This window comes from Scyliorhinus torazame, chromosome 1 (genome assembly GCF_047496885.1).
Source record: "Scyliorhinus torazame isolate Kashiwa2021f chromosome 1, sScyTor2.1, whole genome shotgun sequence".
NCBI lineage: Eukaryota > Metazoa > Chordata > Chondrichthyes > Carcharhiniformes > Scyliorhinidae > Scyliorhinus > Scyliorhinus torazame.
The window spans coordinates 269952893-269973330 of NC_092707.1; the positions used below are offsets into that span (position 1 = coordinate 269952893).

Here is a 20438-nt window from a genome sequence, read left to right on the forward strand (position 1 = left end):
TGAGAGGGAGAGCTGACCAGTGGTAATTTAACCTGAGGATCACCATACCTCAGGCGAGGGACAGGGTTGAAAAGGTAGCTCTTCATGAATAACCTCAGCCGGTAAAGGAATTGAACCCGCTCTACTGGCCTCATTCTGCATCACGAACCAGCTGTCTAGTCAAGTGAGCTGAACCAGCACCCTGTCAAGCTGATGTAAAAGTAGATCATTTTTTGTGCTAGTTTGACCTTTTCCCAAAACAAAAGTCCAGTGCAATATATTGGCTTTAGGAAAGAAGATTTCTTCATTCTATGCCTAGTTGCAATAAATCCAAGTTGCCTGATATCTACTGCCTCCAGGTGATCTGATATACCTGAGCACGAGCCCAGGAAAATTTTCCATATTGCACTGAAGAAATCTGATAACAACCCATAAATCATAATGAGAGGTCCTTCGGGAAAAATTGTCAATGATTACTCATCAAAATAAATATGTCACAGTTTTAGGCTATAGTCGTGTTTCTTTAAGGGACAGGCCTTCATTATTCAGCCTTCTAACATGACTTGAACCCTGTGATTACAGCTGCCTTTGAAGACAAGTCAAATTGTTCTGTTATTGCTGGTATTCTAAGATCATTGCTGTACATTTTGTCTATTTCACTGAAAAACTAGCAATCATGTCTACATAAACAGAATGAGGACAAAGATGGTGTTGTGGCAGAAAATAGTTCCAAATCAATGCTATATTAAGCAGCAGCATTCTTTAGTTCCAAGGAATTACATTTATTTTCTAAGCAAGCTTTAAAAAGAAAGCTTAGTCATCACTATTCATAATGCATGACTCTTTCTGATCAACAATCGCCCTTAGTGACCCAACTATCTTCCTGCAGTGATGATTGATGTCATTGCGTTCACAGTGCTGGCCGTGAATCTTCACATAGTACATTTCATGTTTTTGTTGATCTTTTGGCCTAACAATGCAATTAATAAAATCTTGTGCAAAAGATGTTTGAACAGATTTATTATCAATACACAACAGAATATTTCAACAGAATTTAATGGCACTGAGGTTTGCAAGCCCAACCATAATCTGCCACCTTGATCTTAAAATATTCAAATTGCTCCTTTGAATGAACAACTACAAATCATGTTAGCATTTTCCTGCTATTAATGTGTGCATAATAGTCTCTACATGAACTCAAAATTGCAGGTGTACTTGATTGAATTCCTGACGTTCTTTGCAGCTGCAGAATTTTCATAAGTTGTAGAGTTCAAAGTTTCTACCAAACCTAAGTCAGAGTTAGGCAGTGGGGTGGGACAAACCCGGACGAATTTCAGCTCCCATGTCATAAGAGCAGTTTCAGAAGACTAACAATCGCCTGCACCGGCGTGAGATTTCCATTTCTCACGCTATCTATCTTCATGGCCTCTGGGTGCGAGACTTTCAGCACTGTGTGCCCCTTGGATTTAAATTCTGGAGGGCTCTTGTGCTGCAAGCTGCACCTCAGGAACTGGAGTTGCGACTTCCAAAATACATGTGAATTAAGATGCTTACAAGGATAGATTTCAGGATTCCTTGTTGCAGCAAACTAATATGGATCAGGACGGCCATTTCGGACTGTCCATACGTTCGCAAAAACATACCTCATTGTATCCCAGGTCCCAAAGTGATAAAACATTGTGTGAACCACCTTTATATACAACCCTTCAAACTTTATGCTAAAATAGTGTTCACTATCAGAATTTAAGGGACAAAATTTGCTGAATATTAATTTGTCAAGCATAACATCACTCACACAGGTAAATAAAATAAATATAAGAAATTTTCACTTACGAATTTGTTCCACTAATTTTAGCATGACTCCTCCAACATGGAAGTCCCCTGTCACTCTCAACTTAAACTCCAATGGTGAATCTTCATTTGGTTGATCTACCTGAACATTAAGTTCCCACGAAGAGGCTCCATAATCATTAGATGATGTCATCTCGTCAGGACCTAATTCCAGCTCTATCAATGAAAAATAATGCAAAATGTACAAGCGTTAGCATTTCATGCCTCAGTGATAATTTGCACAGCGTGGGTTTTCAGGTAGTCTCACCTCAGAAAACGGCGACAATTTAAGGGCAGCACGGTGGCACAGTGGGTTAGCCCTGCTGTCTCACGGTGCCAAGGTCCCAGGTTCGATCTTGGCTCTGGGTCAACTCCGTGTGGAGTTTGCACATTCTCCCCGTGTTTGCGTGGGTTTCACCCGCACAACCCAAAGATGTGCAGGGTAGGTGGATTGGCCACGCTAAATTGCCCCTTAATTGGAAAAAATGAATTGGGTACTCTAAATTTATAAAAAATGAAAAGAAAAAAAAAAGAAAACGGCGACAATTTAAAAAATATATTTCATGGGGTGTGGGTGTCACAGACAAGGCCAGAAATTTGTGCCCATCCCTATTTGCCCTTGAATCACTTGTGGCTTGCTCCGGCACTTCAGTTAAGCGTCAACCACATCGCTGTGGTCTGCAATCACATGTAGGCCAGATCAGGTAAGGATGGCAAATTTCCTCCCTAAAGGAAATTTGTGAACCAGACAGGTTGTTATAATGATTGACAATGGCTTCATGGTCATCACTAGACTTGTAATTCAAGATTTTATTGTATTCCAATTTTACCATCTTCTCTGGTGGGATTCAAACCTGGGTCCCCAGGCCATTAGCCTGGGTCTCTGGATCACTAGTCCAGTGACAATACCACTTCACAACCTCCCCACAATTTGCACGTTTCCTGCATTTCAAACTTTAACCAATATTATCTTGTTATAGAAATGAGTCAGGAAATTTCTCAGAACAGCTGATTATTTCAATTGTTTTCTTTTGGAGTTTAAAAGATTTGCATCACAGAATTTTAACAAACATACAAATTCAGACAGGAGTAGGCCATTCAGCCCCTCAATAAGATAGTAGCTGATGTGACTGTGGCCTCGAGTCCACTTTCCTTGCTATCTCCTGTTACCCCTTTGTCAACCAAGAATCTATCTAACTCAACCTTAAAAATATCAATGGCTCTGCCTGCACCGCTCACTGGGGAAGAGATTTTTTTTGAAGAATAAGACACTTCCATTGTCCCTGATGGACCAGAAGACAAATGCATCATACAGTGTGGCGCGATAGCATCCAAATCGAGGTTCAGCTTCCCACCAGTAGCAAATTGGTTAATCACAGATGCATCATTTAATTAAGTATGATTCAATTGCTCTTGGGACCATGAGCATCAAAGTGGTGAAAGATCTTCCAAAGGTCTCACTGGAGCATAACCTATTGATTCTTGCTGTAATGTGTGCATTTTTGTGTGTGAACATCAACTGAGGATATGGCTGGCTGAGTTGAGCTTTGATGCCTCCCCGTGTAATTAACATAACATGCCTCTCACACTCTAACCTTGCACACACATGGAATGATTTTGGTGAGGTATCCCATCATGCTACAGAATTGCAGACTGTTACGGTGCAGAAAGAAACCATTTGGCACATCGTATCTGCATCGACTCACCAAATGAGCATTATGGCTTTGTGCCATTCCCTTGCCTTTTCTCCGTCCCTGCATATTGTTCCTATTCAAGCATCTAAAGTATGACAGTGAATATATATCCTAAATTTTCCACTGAATTTTACCGATGCTATCCCTTTGATAGGGCTGACAAGTCAAGATGTTGGGCGGAATTCTCCCAAAAAATTACTAAGCACATTTTGGGTGCTAAAACCTGTGCAAATTGCACCGGTTGTTCGGACACAAGTTTTATTGCAATCTTTTTTTATAATATTTATTATTGTCACAAGCTTCCGGTTGCAGTGATGCACTGCTAAGCCGCACGTTTCGGCAGCTCCTGTTCTAACGGACTTTTGGGCTCTTATCGGGAGCCCCAACGGAATTTTTTTTCGCCTTAACCCAGTGTGGGGTGACGAAGGAAGGATTCCCCCCAGGTGTGTATGGAAAGGAGCGGCGGTAGAGGCCAGATTGCGAAGGATCCTCTGGAGCAGCGGCAGAGAAGAGAAGGGAGAAGCAAGATGGCGGCGGATGGAGCCCAGATGGTATGGGGCCCGGACCAGCAGGAGTTTCTCTGACGATGTGTGGAGGAGCTCAAGAAAGAGCCGCTGGCGCCGATGCTACTGGCAATCGAGGGACTGAGGGAAACACAAAAGGTCCAGGTGATGGAGCTCCGTGGAGTGAAGGCAAAGGCAGCAGAGAATGAAGATGAGATACAGGGCCTGGTGGTAAAAACAGAGACACAGGAGGCACTACACAAGAGGTGCATAGAAAGGCTGGAAGCCCTGGAGAACAGCTCGAGGAGGAAAAACCTACGGATTCTAGGTCTCCCCGAAGGAGCAGAGGGAGCTGATGTTGGGGCTTATGTGAGCACAATGCTCCACACGCTAATGGGAGCTGAGGCCCCAACGGGCCCCCTGGAAGTGGAGGGAGCGTACCGGGTCCTCGCGAGAAGACCAAAGGCAGGTGAAACACCAAGAGCAATAGTGGTGAAGTTCCATCGCTACACGGACAGAGAGATGGTCCTGAGCTGGGCCAAGAAGGCACGGAGTAGTAAATGGGAGAATGCGGTGATACGTGTGTATCAGGACTGGAGTGCGGAGGTGGCGAGAAGGAGGGCGAGCTTTAACTGGGCCAAGGCGGTGCTCCATAGGAAGAAAATAAAATTTGGGATGCTGCAGCCGGCGCGATTGTGGGTCACGCATCAGGGCAAGCACCACTACTTCGAGATGGCGGATGAGGCATGGACATTCATCCAAGAAGAGAAACTGGACTAGATTTGAGAGTTTGATGTTTGGAGAGAAGCAGCGAGGTGGTGATACAGGAATGTAAAGTGGGGAAAGGGGAGGGCGATTGTACAGCAATGTTGGACGGGGAATTTCTCTCCCCCCGATGGGGGGGACACGAAGAAATGTGGGCGCCGGTGGAAAAAGGGACAGGGAAGGGGAATGAGGGAACTGCACCATAGGGGGCGGGGCCGAGAGGAAAGCACAGGTATTTTCCCACGCTATGGAAATTATAGCGGGAAAATGGGCGCAGGAAGGAAGGGAACCCCACACGCAGGGAGGTCAAAGAGTGAACGGGGGAAGCCGAGGTCAGCCAGAGTTAGCTGACTTCCGGAAGCAATATAGGGGGAGTAACCAAGCTAGAGGGGGATCTAGCGGGGGGGGGGGGGGGATTAACTGGGTTGCTGCTGCTGAGTGCAAGGGGGAGCTGGTAAGAGATGAGGTGATTGGGGGCGGGAAGGTGCTGCCTGGGGGACAGACGGGTGCGCGGGATCTGGATGAGGAGATGGCCTAAAAAAGGGATGGCTAGTCGACGAGGGGGGGGGGGGGGGGGTGAATGGCCCCCCAATCCGGCTGATCACGTGGAATGTGAGAGGCTTAAACGGGCTGATTTAGAGGGCACGGGTGTTTGCGCACTTAAAGAGACTGAAGGCGGACGTAGTCATGCACCAGGAGACGCATCTGAAGGTGGCGGATCAGGTTAGACTAAGAAAAGGATGGGTGGGACAGGCATTCCACTCAGGGTTGGACGCGAAAAACAGAGGGGTGGCAATATTGGTGGGGAAACGTGTATCATTCGAGGCTAAGAATATAGTGGTGGACAGTGGGGGCAGATATGTGATGGCGAGTGGCAGACTGCAGGGAGAGGCGGTTGTGCTGGTGAATGTATATGCCCTGAACTGGGATGACGCGGGATTCATGAAGCGAATGCTGGGACGTATCCCAGACCTGGAGGTGGGAAATTTGGTAATGGGGGGGGGGGATTTTAACGCAGTGCTGGATCCCGGGCTAGACCGGTCCAGATCCAGGACAGGGAGAAGGCTGGCAGCGGCCAAGGTGCTTAAGGGATTTATGGAACAGATGGGGGGAGTGGATCCGTGGAGATTCGCCAGGCCGATGGCTAAAGAGTTCTCTTTCTTCTCCCACGTCCATAAGGTATACTCCCGGGTAGACTTTTTCGTTTTGGGAAGGGCACTGATCCCGAAAGTGGCAGGAACGGAGTACTCGGCCATAGCCGTGTCAGACCACGCCCTGCATTGGGTGGATTTGGAACTAGGAGAGGAAAGGGAGCAGCGCCCACTCTGGCGACTAGATATGGGACTACTGGCGGACGAGGGGGTCTGCGGAAGGGTGAGGGGGTGTATTGAGCGATACCTGGAGGTCAACGACGATGGGGAGGTTCAGGTGGGAGTAGTATGGGAAGCGCTGAAGGCGGTGGTTAGAGAAGAGCTGATCTCCATCAGAGCCCACAAGGGGAAACAAGAGGGCAATGAAAGAGAGAGATTAGTGGGGGAAATTTTGAGGGTGGATAAAAAATATGCGGAGGCCCCAGACAAAGGGCTATACAGAGAAAGACGAAGACTACAGACGGAGTTTGACCTGCTGACAACGGGAAAGGCAGAGACACAGTAGAGGAAGGCACAGGGGATGCAATATGAGTATGGGGAAAAGGCGAACCGGCAGTTGGCCCACCAACTTCGGAAGAGGATGGCGGCGAGAGAGATCGGGGGAGTTAGGGACGAAATGGGAAATATGGAGCAGAGGGCAGGGAAAGTGAACGAGGTGTTCAAGACCTTTTATGAGAGGCTATATAAGCCCCAACCCTCGGGGGGAAAAGAAGGAATGTTACACTTTCTGGACCAGCTAAGGTTCCCGAAGGTGAAGGGGCAGGAGGTGGCAGGTCTGGGGGCGCCAATCGAGGTGGATGAGGTGATTAAAGGACTGGGGAACATGCAGGCAGGGAAGGCCCCGGGACCAGACGGGTTTCCGGTGGAATTATATGGATCTGTTGGCCCTGCTCTTGGCGAGAACCTTTAATGAGGCTAAGAAAAGGGGGATGCTACCCCCGACAATGTCGGAGGCAACGATATCGCTAATCCTGAAACGAGATAAGGACCCGCTGCAATGCGGATCATACAGGCCTATCTCACTCCTAAATGTAGATGCCAAACTACTGGCAAAAATGATGGCGACAAGGATAGAGGATTGCGTCCCAGGGGTGGTGCATGACGACCAGACAGGGTTTGTAAAGGGGAGACAACTGAATGTTAATGTACGAAGGTTGCTGGGGGTGATGATGACGCCCCCACCGGAGGGGGAGGCAGAGATAGTGGCGGCGATGGATGCAGAGGAGGCATTCGATAGGGTGGAGTGGGACTACCTGTGGGAGGCGCTGAAGAGGTTTGGGTTTGGTGAGGGGTTTATTAGATGGGTCAGACTCTTGTATGGGGCCCCGGTGACAAGCGTAGTCACAAACCGGCAAATATCGGGGTATTTTCGGCTACATAGGGGTACAGGACAAGGGTGTCCACTGTCCCCGTTACTGTTCGCGTTGGCAATTGAACCACTGGCCATGGCGCTGAGGGATTCTAAGAAATGGAGGGGGGTGCTTAGAGGGGGAGAGGAGCACCGAGTGTCGCTCTACGCAGATGATCTACTGCTATACGTTGCGGACCCGGTAGAGGGGATGCCAGAAGTAATGCAGATACTTAGGGAGTTTGGAGAGTTCTCGGGATACAAACTAAATATGGGGAAGAGCGAGCTTTTTGTAATGCACCCCGGGGAACAGGGAAGGGGGATAGATGCTCTGCCGTTGAGGAGAGTAGAAAGGAACTTCCGATACCTGGGGATCCAGGTGGCCAGGAACTGGGGAACCCTGCTTAGACTTAACCTGACGCGACTGGTGGAGCAGATGGAGGAGGACTTTAGGAGGTGGGATATGGTGCCGCAGTCGCGGGCGGGCAGAGTGCAGGCAGTTAAAATGGTGGTTCTCCCGAGGTTTCTTTTCGTGTTCCAGTGCCTCCCCATTCTGATCACAAAGGTCTTTTTTTTTAAAATAGACAGGAGCATTACGAGCTTTGTGTGGGCAGGAAAGACCCCGAGAGTAAAGAGGGGGTTCCTGCAGCGCAGTAGGGACAGAGGGGGACTGGCGCTGCCGCGTTTGAGCGACTACTATTGGGCCACCAATGTGTCGATGGTCTGTAAGTGGATGAGGAAGAGGGAGCAGCGTGGAAGAAGCTGGAGATGGCGTCCTGTAAGGGGACGAGCCTAAAAGCGCTGGTGACGGCGTTGCTGCCATTCTCCCCGAAAAGTTACACCACAAACCCAGTGGTGGTGGCATCCTTGAGGATCTGGGGGCAGTGGAGGCGACACAGGGGAGTGACGGGTGCCTCGGTGTGGGGTCCCCGATAAGGAATAACCACAGGTTTGTCCCAGGGAGGATGGATGGGGGGGTTCCAGTGTTGGCAACGAGCGGGAATTAGGAAGCTGAGAGACCTGTTTATAGACGGGACGTTTGCAAGTCTGGGAGCGCCAGAAGAAAAATATAAGTTGCCCCTGGGGAACGCCTTCCGGTATATGCAAGTTCGGGCATTTGCGAGGCAACAGGTGAGGGAATTTCCGCAGCTCCCAACGCAGGGGATCCAAGATAGAGTGATTTTGGGGCATGGGTTGGAGAGGGCAAAGTGTCCGAAATATACCGGGAGTTGAGGGACGAGGGGGAGGCGATGATAGAGGAGCTGAAGGGAAAATGGGAAGAAGAGCTGGGGGAAGAGATTGCGGAGGGGCTATGGGCGGATGCCCTAAGTAGGGTAAATTCCTCGTCCTCGTGTGTCAGGCTTAGCCTGATTCAATTTAAGGTCCTACATAGAGCACATATGACGGGAGCAAGACTGAGCAGGTTTTTCGGGGTGGAGGACAAGTGTGGGAGGTGCTCGGGAAGCTCGGCGAACCACACACACATGTTCTGGTCGTGTCCGGCACTGCATGAGTTCTGGGGGGGGCGTGGCAACGGTAATCTCAAAGGTGGTGAAGGTCCGGGTCAAGCCAGGCTGGGGGTTGGCTATATTTGGGGTTGCAGAAGAGCCGGGAGTGCAGGAGGCGAAAGAGGCCGATATTTTGGCCTTTGCGTCCCTAGTAGCCCGGCGCAGGATTCTACTCATGTGGATGGAAGCGAAACCCCTAGGCGTGGAGGCCTGGATAAACGACATGGCAGGGTTCATAAGATTGGAACAAATAAAATTTGCGTTGAGAGGATCGGCTCAGGGGTTCTCCAGGCGGTGGCAACCGTTCCTTGACTATCTCGCGGAACGATAAGGAAAAGATAGAAATGACAGCAGCAGCAACCCAGGTGGGAGGTGGGGGGGGAGGAGGAGGGGGGGAGCACTATTCTGTGTTTTTGCTATTTGTTTTTCTTTTTAGTTTTTGTTGTTAGTTCACTATATTATTTAAATAATGTTATTTACCAGTTAATGTATAATTCCTTGTTGAGTTGTAAAAACGGAATAATGTTTGTTTGAAAAATTTAATAAAATATATATTTTTTTTAAAATTATTGTCACAAGTAGGCTTACATTAACACTGCAATGAAGTTACTGTGAAAATCCCCTAGTCGCCACATTCCGGCGCCTGTTTGGGTACGCAAGGGAGAATTCAGAATGTCCAATTCACCTAACAAGCATGTCTTTCGGGACTTGTGGGAGGAAACCGGAGCACCCAGAGGGAACCCACGCAGACACAGGGAGAACGTGCAGACTCCGCACAGGCAGTGACCCAAGCTTGGTGTTGTGAAGCAACAGTGCTAACCACTATGCTACCGTGCTGCCCATCCCACATTTCATCATTTTTTTGGAGCTTGGGCAGATCTGCACCGATAATGAAAAATGCAGGACACAAGGCTGGATCCTCAGAGAAAAGGGCATCCCGATTTTAGAATAATGCTACAGGTCCCCCCCGCCACTAAAGCCCTGGCCATGGGCTAATACCATGTTTCTTTCCTTGCAGGAATATCACCCGATCAGCCTGGCGCGTCTCCCAGAAGGGTCCCAGCGCCACCCTCGATACAACCTCAGAGGAGATGTCGGAGAAGGACACCGAAGAGGCATCACGGCTATCACCCACTCTATTCACCAGAGCAGAGACACACACCTCGGTGGGCAATATGAGCAGGCAAGCTTCGGTGTCACAATCTGGTGGGTAGCACACAGATTCTGATGCACATCAGGTGGAGGCAGGAGTGTCCAAGGGATCGGACAGTCAGAGGTCTGTCGGATTCCAGGAAGCAGCTGTGCCTGAGCGATGTGCCGAGCCTCCGGACACATTTGTCCCTCAGCTCCTTGAGATACAAAGGCAGAGTCTGGAATACCAGGAGGAGCTGCCAGCGACAGTCCTGTGACTGCAAGGCCGAATGGAGGAGTCCCAAAGCCTTCTGTCGCAGGAGATGGTGCAGGCAATGCATGACACCCAGGCCATCACTACAAGGGTAACCTGCACAATTAAAAGCCTGGGGTTTGTGGTCAGACCCAGGTTGGGAGAACTCCAAAGCATGGGTCAGTCCCGGAGTCCCATGGCTGAGGGCTTCAACTGCATGGTGCAGACAATATTGGGCCTCATGGACTGGCAACGCCAGATGACATGAGGCTTCTGGAGCTCATTCCCTTTGCCCCTCAATCCTATGGAGTAACCTATGGGCCCAGAAGCACCTGGAGGGAGGAGGATTCTCTGGAGCACAGCCTGGGATCTTCCATCCAGGAGACCTGGGAAGTGCCCAGTCAATCTGAATCCCCCCTTCCTGAGACTGGCACAGTGGACAAGAATAGGGTGATGCTGCAATACTAGTGCCACCCGGGTGTAGGCTAGGATCCTCTGGGACTTGTCCCTCCTGAAGACGCTCTCCAAGGGCATCGCAGGCAACACAGCATGGAAGGTAGCAGGCTGCCTCCACCTCTGATATGCATCACGGGAACGCAGCTAGATGTAGTGGGCGGGCTCACAAGGCTAAGGAATTGTAGAGACACAGCATGGGCATGGGTGAAGTTAGGCACCAGTAGTTGGGGGACATTGTGACTTGCCATATTTTGATATGTCACTAAATTAAATATTATTGTTGCTCACCACGTCTCAGAATCTTTAACCCACTTTCCAGTGGCATGGCGCTTCTCCCCATTGGAACACTGGGCCTCCATGCCCATGAGATGGTATGGCCCTCTCAGTGAGAATGTTTCACAGAGGGGTCACAATGCCCTGGGTTTGGGTAGGGTTGGGGATTCACGGTGTAGGAGGGTTATATGCTTGCTCATCCTGACTGGCCAAGATCAACTGGATGGTTATGTCCGCCTTAGGGGTCAGTGGGTGGGGGGAGGGATGGATCCTGACTGGTAGGCGTTGCGGTCCTGGCAGAGAAGTGACCCCATTGCCTCTTGACCCTGTGTCAGCAAGCTTAGTGCCCTGAAACCAGAGGGTTCAACCCATTCCTTGACTTTGAGACAGTGGGGAGCTGATATCTCTTGATGGCCAATTAGTGTCACAGCATGATTCTCAGAAATGGAATCGGACACGATTGCTTTCTCCTTCACGGAGAGGCAGAGTTCAATGCCGAGTCTCAAGTGTCATCAAATCAAGCACAGCACAGGATATATTCATTGTAAAGCTCCCTCAGTTATAACTCAAATATCACTCAAATAAACAGTTCCTTTTGTGGTGTATGACATTTGCACATCTGCATGAGCCATTCTCACCTTGACTTAGTGAATCTACCAATTAGTGCAGGGTTATGAGAAGTTTGACACATACCAATTAATACGATCCGGGCCAAGACCCCATCAGTTGATAGGAAACCACACAGGAACCCCAATATTTAATTTCATTTATAAAAGATTGTGAAGAAAGGATGCTTCACTCCAGGAGTGATTCCAAGCACAGATAGGGATATGGTACATTCAAACAAACGTTATTACTAATACAGTATTACTAACTTTAACATCATAAAGCAAATAACTTACAATTACCAGTTAAGCAATGCTTAACAATAAAATAAAATACTTTTAGCTCTTAGCTGCTATCCTTTAATCTCCACTCAAGCAAAACCCACCTCAGGTCGAGTCCACTTTTATTAAAAAAATATATATATTTTTTAATTCTTCTCCTTTTTCACATTTTCTCCCAAATTTACACCCACCAACAATAAACAATAATCAGCAACAAATGTCAATCCCCATAACAATAACAACAAGCCCATCCCCCCACCAAACCCCAAACATTAGCCCACATGTTTACATAAACAAATAATAAAAAGGAATCCGGGATTACCCATAGTCTCCCTTAATACAGACAGCCCCCCCTCCCCCCAACCCTCCCACCCATCCCCCCCAACTAATGTTCGATGTTATCCAGTTCTTGAAAGTGCATAATGAATAATGCCCATGAATTGTAGAACCCCTCCATCCTTCCCCTCAGTTCAAACTTAACCTTCTCAAGAGTCAAGAATTCCAACTGGTCCCCCCCCCCCCCCCCCCCACACACACACACCAAGGCACAGGGTGGAGAGGCTGCTCTCCATCCCAACAGGATCCGCCTTCGGGCGATCAACGAGGCGAAGGCCACGATAGCTGCCTCCGCCCCCGTTTCCAACCCTGGCTGGTCCGACACCCCGAATATGGCCTCCCAGGGTCCCGGGTCCAGTTTCACATGCACCGCCTTGGAAATTACCCTAAAAACCTCCTTCCAGTAATCCTCTAGCTTTGGACAGGACCAAAACATATGTATGTGATTAGCTGGGACCCCCCTGCAACGCTCACACACATCTTCTACACCTTCAAAGAATCGGCTCATCCTCGCCCTCATGAGGTGTGCTCTGTATACCACCTTCAGCTGTATCAGCCCCAACCTCGCACACGAGGTGGAGGCATTAACTGTCCGGAGCACCTCACACCAGAACCCCTCCTCTATAACCTCTCCCAATTCTTCCTCCCACTTTGCTTTGATCCCTTCCAGTGGTGCCTTATCCTCTTCCAAAATAGCTCCGTAAACCGCTGACACTACCCACTTCTCCAGTCCCCCTGTCGTCAGCACCTCCTCCAGCAATGTGGAGGCCGGTTCCTCCGGGAAGCTCTGTATCTCCTTTCTGGCAAAATCACGAACCTGTATGTATCTAAACACTTCTCCCCGCTCCAGCCCATACTTCGCTTCCAGCTCCTTCAGTCCTGCACACCGACCCCTAAGAAACAAATCTTTTAGCGTCTTAATCCCTTTCTCTTCCCATTTCCGAAAATTTCCATCCCACCTCCCTGGCTCAAATCTGTGGTTCCCCCGAATCGGCATTTCCCTTGAACCTGCCCCCAACCCGAAGTGTTGGCGAAACTGCAATGACGCTATTATTACCAGACTCCCTGAGTATTTCCCCGGAGCTATCGGGAGCGGAGCTGTTGCTAGTGCTTTCAGTCCCGACCCCCTGCACAAACTCTCCTCCATTCTAACCCACTGGGAATCAACCCCTCTGACCCAGCTCCGCACCGTCTCCACAATCACCGCCCAGTAGTAGTACATCAGGTTCGGAAGACCCAAACACCCTGCCTGCCTTCCCCTCTGTAGCAGCACCTTTCTCACTCTGGCCACCTTCCCTCCCCATATGAACGAGGTAATCTTTCCCTCAATCTCTCGGAAAAAAGCCTTTGGCAGGAAAATCGGCAGGCATTGATAAATAAACAGAAATCGCGGCAACACATTCATTTTAACTGCCTGTACCCGACCCGCCAGTGACAGAGGAAGGCCGTCCCACATTGCCAGATCAGCTTTCACTCTCCCCACCAAACTAGAGATGTTGTACCTGCAAAGCCCCCCCCCACTCCCGGGCAACCCCAGATACCCAAAGTGAATCCCTGCCCTACGGAATGTTGTACCTGCAAAGCCCCCCCCACCTCAGCCCCCACCCCCGGCCGAGACACCACAAAATACTCACTCTTGTCTAGATTCAGCTTGTACCCCGAGAAAGACCCAAATACTCGAAGTAGCTCCAGTATTCCCCCTATCGACACACTCGGTTCCAACACGTATAACAGCAAGTCGTCGGCATATAAGGACACCCTATGCTCTATCCCTCCCCCCCCCCCGCCCCCCCCCCCCCGCACTATTCCTTTCGATGCTCCCGAACTTTTTAATGCGATGGCCAACGGCTCAATCGCAAGTGCAAACAGCAGGGGGACATAGGACATCCCTGTCTCGTCCCACAGTGGGGAGAAAAGTATCTCGAGCTGATGTTGTTTGTGCAGACACTCGCCCTCGGCTCCTTATATAGTAGCTTTACCCAGTTCACAAATCTTGGTCCAATCCCAAACCACTCCAGAACTGCCAACAAGTACCCCCATTCTACCCGGTGAAATGCCTTCTCAGCGTCCAATGCCACAACACCTCTGTTTCCTTCCCCTCCGCCGGTGCCATAACGATGTTCAACACCCTCCTAATGTTCGAAAAGAGCTGCCCCCCTCTCACCAACCCCGTCTGATCTTCACCTATCACCTTCGGGCGGCACTCCTCCAGCCTACCCGCCAGTACCTTCGCCAATACTTTTACGTCCACATTCAGAAGTGATATGGGCCTATACGACCCACACTCCGTCGGATCCTTATCTTTTTTTAGCAACAGTGAAATCGATGCCTGCCCCAAGGTTTGCGGCAACAGCCCCTTCCCTATCGCCTCTTCAAACATCCCCACCATCGTGGGTGCCAGCTTATCCTTGAATTTTTCATAATATTCCACCGGAAACCCATCCGGCCCGCCACCTTCCCCGACTGCATCCTCCCAATCGCATCCTTTATCTCCTGCTCCACTATTGCTCCTTCTAATGTAGCCCTGTCCCCCTCCCCTAACCTTGGGTACTCCAACCCATCTAGAAATTCCTGCATCTCACGGTCTCCCCCAGGTGGCTCTGACCTGTACAACCTCTCATAAAACTCATCAAAAACCTTGTTTATCAGATCCGGAGCCACCACCAACTTCCCTGCCCTATCCCTCACCTGAAGAATTTCCCTTGCCACTGCTTCCCTGTGGAGCTGACCTGTTAACATACCTGCTAACCTTATCTCCATGTTCATAAACTGCACCCCTTGCTCGTCTCAGTTGGTGCACCGCCTTGCTGGTAGATAGTCGGTCAAAGCTCGCCTGTAGTTCCTTCCTCTTTTCCAGCTTTGCTGGGTCCCCATCCTCTGCATAACTCCTATCTACCTCCAACATCTCATCTATTACCCGCTGCCACTCCAACCTCTCCTCTTTGTCCACCCTGGCCTTAAACAAAGTTACTTCAGCCCTCACCACCGCCTTTAGAGCCTCCCAGACAACTGCCTTCGACACCTCACCCGTACAGTTGAAACCTACATATTCCTTAATTACTTTTCAATTTTCTCACAGAACTCTTGGTTCCCCAAACGCCCCACATCCAGTTTCCACCCAGACCTCTGCGCCACCCCCTTCTCCAGCACCATATCCACCCAGTGCGGAGCATGACCTGACACTGCAATTGCCGAGTATTCCGACCCCTTAACCCCAGCCAGCAAAGCCTTCCCCACCACAAAAAAGTTGATTCCCGAGTATACCTTATGGACCGCTGAGAAAACGAATACTCCCATTCCCTTGGTGCAGAAACCTCCAAGGGTCCACCCCTCCCATTTCCACTATTAGCCCAGCCAGCGCCTTCGCCCCCCCCTGATGGGACCAGCGAGCACGGCGTGATCTGTCCAACCTTGGCTCCTGCACCAAGTTCCAGTCCTCCCCCACAATCAGTTTGTGTGTCCAAGTCGGGGATGGCGCCAAACACCTTCTTCGCGCATCCCACATCATCCCAATTGGGGCCGTATATACTTAACAGCGCCACTAATCTCCCCTCCAGCGCCCCTGTCACAATCACATATCTACCCCCCTGATCTGCCACCACCTTCTCCATCTGGAAGTGTACTAACCCAGCCCTTTTTAAGTCTCACCTGGTCCTTCACCCTCAAGTGAGTCTCCTGCAGCATTGCCACATCGGCTTTCAAACTTTTAAGATGCGCAAGCACCCTTGACCGGACCTCCTAGCCCTCTCACATTCCACGTGGCTATCCGAACTGGGGGTCTCTCACCACCCGCCCCTCCCCGCCCTTCTTATCCACCATCATCATACCACCGGGCCCTGCCCCATAAACCTGACCCGCCCCTGTCCATTATTAACATCGAACCCCTTCCCCCCCTCCCAAAACCCCCCCTACATTTCCCCTTGAAAAAATATCTCCCAGCATCAATCCCTTCCCCCCCCTCTCGCTCGCCTCGTAGGCCCATTGAAACCTGCTATCCAGGCTTGAATGTCCGCAGCCCTCCTCTCACCTCACCTCCGTTCACTAGCCGACTCTAGTTAGCTAGCGCGGGTGGCTCCCCCCGCCAAGATATATCGTCCCCTCCCACCCAGTCCCAGATAAAGACAAAACAAAAACAACAATCCAACCCATACAATTCACTAAAATAAGATATAACCATCGCAACACAGAACGCCAATCAACCCAACCATTAACTTGAACTCTGTAATAATGCAAAGAGAAGTACATTACAATACACATCAGTAAAAAGAAAGTTGGAGCATTCATACATTTTGATACATTTTCCAGCTGCCCAAACACAGTCCACAGTCTCTCTTCCAGCTCCGCTCCTCATGTCTGTCCCAAGCCTTCCGCCCTCACGAACGCCTCTGCCGCCTCCGCTGTCTCAAAATAAAAGTCTTTGGCATTATACGTTACCCTCAGCTTCGCCGGGTAAACCATACCAAATCGCACCCCCTTTTTGTACAGTGACGCCTTCACTCGCCCGAACACCGCTCGTCTTTTTGCCAACTCCATCGTCAAGTCCTGGTAGATCCGAACTACAGCACCGTCCCACTGCACCTCGCGCTTCTGCTTCTCCCAGCTTAACACCTTCTCCTTCATGCAGTACTTAAGGAAGCAGATAATTACTGCTCTTGGCAGCTCGTTCACTTTGTGCTTCGGCCTTAATGACTGATGAGCTCGGTCCAGCTCGTACAGGGTTGGGCTCTCACCCTCCCCCATCAGCTCCGCCACCTTCTTAGTGAAGTATTGCGTTGCCCAAAATTCTCAAATTGTGCCGCCTTGAGCGGTTCTCCAAGTCCTCGAGTTTTGCTCGGAATCCTCTGTTGACCTCCACCACTCCGCAGCTCGTCCTCCATCGAGGTGAACTGGTCGCTGTGCTGTGACACGGGCTCCTCCACTTCCTTCATCTTCTCGCCCTGCTCTCTCACCTCGGCCGATGTCTTTGCCACAGCTAATCTCACCGGGGCGATTCCCTCCTCCACCAATGACTTCAATGCGACCGCCGTCTCCTTCCTCAAGGCCTCCATGTGCCTCGCAAACTGTTTTTCCAGCTCCACTGCCATCACCTCGGTCATCTTCTCCACCGTAAGTAGTGCGGCCCCACCATGCGGTTCGGCTTCCGCCACCTTGTCAGCACTTTTGCTCGTCCTCTCATTCAGTGGAGAGCCTGCATTTCCTCCTTTCTTCGACGCTGCTCTTCGCATCCTTTAGCGGCTTAATGTTCTTCCTTTCTTTTCTTTTTTCCCTTTTTCACCCTTCTGTCCTTCATCAATCTGTTTTTTTTTGTTGAAAAAAGCAATTTTTCTTCCTTCACACAAAAAAAGGGGAGAAATCACCAAACTTCTTTAAAACTTCTTTCTCTTCTCTTTTATATTCCCCAGAGTTCCCTTGGACTGGACGTCAGCCTTCTTATTACATTCTAGGTGGGAGCCATCCGATGTGGGACATCCCACCTACATCGCACCCTGGCCTCGGGCCTGCCACCTTGGCCTCCGTTTGGCTCCGCCCCCTCTGCTCTGGTCTTCGAGCGCGCTGGGCCCAGCGCCTCAGCCCCCGCCCCCCGACAGCCGCGCGGGGTTCCTCGCCAGTTTTCAAACCGGCCTTGCTAGCTGCCCGTGACAGCCCCAAAGGCCGACGATAGTCGGGGGTGTTCAAAAAACGGGGAAATCCCCGAAATCGCCGCAAATCGTGGCCACCGGCGGGAGCTCTTCTTGATGCGGCCGTCCCGCTCGCATACACCACCGGAAGTCCCCGAATCCACTTTCAAATGCAATTAGTCAACCCAGATATACTTGATGTAAAGAGATGTCTTGGATAAACCGCTTTGAGAGAGAGAGAGAGATTCTTCGGGGAACCAGCTTGCAAATTCTTGCCTGTGTCAAACTATTGCTTAACCTGCCAGCCTTTCCAGAAACTGCAGTTCTGTTCACAGGCAAAATCTTTTTAACTAAACTGCTTTGAGAGAAATTGCTAGTCCTTCCACAGATAGATCAAAACTGAACTCCAAATCTCAACACCTGACTGCTTCAGATTTAGATTTAAATCCAAAGCTAAATGAGTGCAGATCCAACAACACTCAAGAAGCTTGATACCATCCAGGACAAACCAGCCCGCTTGATTGTTCCCCCTTCCACAAACATTCACTAGTCACTCACCAACCTGACTTGGAAATATATCGCCATTCCGTCATTGTCACTGCGGCAAAATCCTGGAACTCCCTCCCTAACAGCACAGTGGGTGTACCTACACCTCAGGGGCTGCAGCGGTTCAAGAAGGCAATTCACCACCACCTTCTGAAGGGTAACTAGGCATGGGCAATAAATGCAGGCCTAACCAACGATGTACACATCCAGTAAATGAATTTTTAAAAAGCTAAAGTCAATGGCGAGATTCTTCGACCCCCTGCCGGGTCGGAGAATCGCCGGGGGCTGGCGTGAATCCCGCCCCCGCCGGTTGCCGAATTCTCCTGCACCGGATATTCGGCGGGGGCGGGAATCGCGATGCGCCGGTTGGCGGGCCCCCCCCTGGGATTCTGCAGCCCGGATGGGCCGAAGTCCCGCTGCTAGGATGCCTGTCCCGCCGGCGTGGATTAAACCACCTCTCATACCGGCGGGACAAGGCGGCGCGGGCGGGCTCCGGGGTCCTGAGGGGGGGGGGCGCGGGGCGATCTGGCCCCGGGGGGTGCCCCCACGGTGGCCTGGCCCGCGATCGGGGCCCACCGATCCGCGGGAGGGCCTGTGCCGTGGGGGCACTCTTTTCCTTCCGCCTTCGCCACGGTCTCCACCATGGTGGAGGCGGAAGAGACTCCCTCCACTGCGCATGCGCGGGGTGCCGTGAGCGGCCGCTAACGCTCCCGCACATGCGCCGCCCGGCAATGTCATTTCCGCGCCAGCTGGCGAGGCACTTCCGCAAGCTGGCGGGGCGGAAATCAGTCCGGCGCGGGCCTAGCCCCTCAACGTTAGGGCTCGGCCCCCCAAGATGCGGTGGATTCCGCACCTTTGGGGCGGCACGATGCCCGACTGATTTGCGCCGTTTTTGGCGCCGGTCGGCGGACATTGCGCCGATACCGGAGAATTTCGCCCCACGTTTCTAATTATCTTCTCCCCCAGGGAACCTTCTTTATGTAAACAAAATTCCATTAGCCCAACTTCAGGTAAACAATATGCATAGTTAGAATGAATTGTGATTTCATTTCTATGATGCTTTAAAACTGCACCTCTACTGATCTTGTAAATCAGGATTCTTTTAAAATAACATGAAGGCAGCAGTCACACACAGGCTAACCCAGATTTTTAACCCTTTCTTCACCAATCTGAAATTCCTACATTCATCACAAAAGTTACACATCTTACAGGACCTCGTTTCACTAAGGGGCCCTTATGCATGCAGAGGGAGAAGGCCTAGAGGATAGATACTAAACTGACTATACCAATGGTGTATGTTTTCATTACTTTACTTGTCACATTGTTTAGATATGAATGATATTAACTCCCTCTGAATGGTCAACAAATGGCTACATTTTATGTGCCCCTGGTAGGCATGTTTCCTTCTCGTGGGGCTGGGCTTGTGGGATGTAAAATTGGTGAGGAGGGCACTTAAATTTCCATCACCCACTACACCTACCCTGAGCTAACCTGCATAAAAAGGAAAGTGGAAGCCTATCCCTTCTATTTAAATGAATAATTAAGGGTCAATCGGGCTTGTTACAAGTTTATCAAGTCGGGGCTGCCTTTGGGAGATTGTGAGGATGACCACCTTAGTTTCAAAGCCTCCCCTTCATTCCTACCCACGCTCTCCCCTAAATTTACCCACTGACCATCCCTCCAACCTCCCCACCATAACTCCGCTACTGCCCTTCTTCCTAGTTTACCCAAACTCTCCCGGCTCAAGACACTGGATGGACCTGCTCCATGGCCTTGGGGGTCTTCTTCACCAGCAGCCCCAACTGCGCCAGGAATACATCATTGGCTGCTGCTGGGGCTGGTGGAGCTGCCATCCAATCCAACTGGCGAGCAGATCCAGAGGGTGGGTCTGTGCCCCACCTGACCCCCATTAGTCTGCCACTCAATGCTGTATCACTGTGGTGCAGGTTGGTGTGGAGCCTATTTGCTACATGCCAATGTGGTATCGGACGGGGCAGAGGGGATGCACTGACCGCCCCCTCCTCTCTCTCCAACACCCACCGCCATATTATTCAGCCCATAGTCACAGAATCACAGAATGGTTACAGCACAGAAGAAGGTAATTCAGCCCACTACAAAAATTCGGTATGAGATGACTACACTTGCGACCCTCAATCACAT

General features: G+C 50.5%; 1 protein-coding gene across 3 annotated transcripts in view; it reads right to left on the reverse strand.

Moving 5' to 3' along the window:
* Positions 1–20438, reverse strand: part of fermt1 (FERM domain containing kindlin 1) — a 163105-nt gene that overhangs the window by 133677 nt on the left and 8990 nt on the right. For all 3 annotated transcript variants that reach the window (XM_072506032.1, XM_072506028.1, XM_072506040.1), the window contains exon 2: positions 1813–1986. In XM_072506032.1, coding sequence (XP_072362133.1) covers positions 1813–1963 — 151 coding nt within the window. In that variant the 5' untranslated portion in view covers positions 1964–1986. The remainder of the gene's footprint in view (positions 1–1812; positions 1987–20438) is intronic.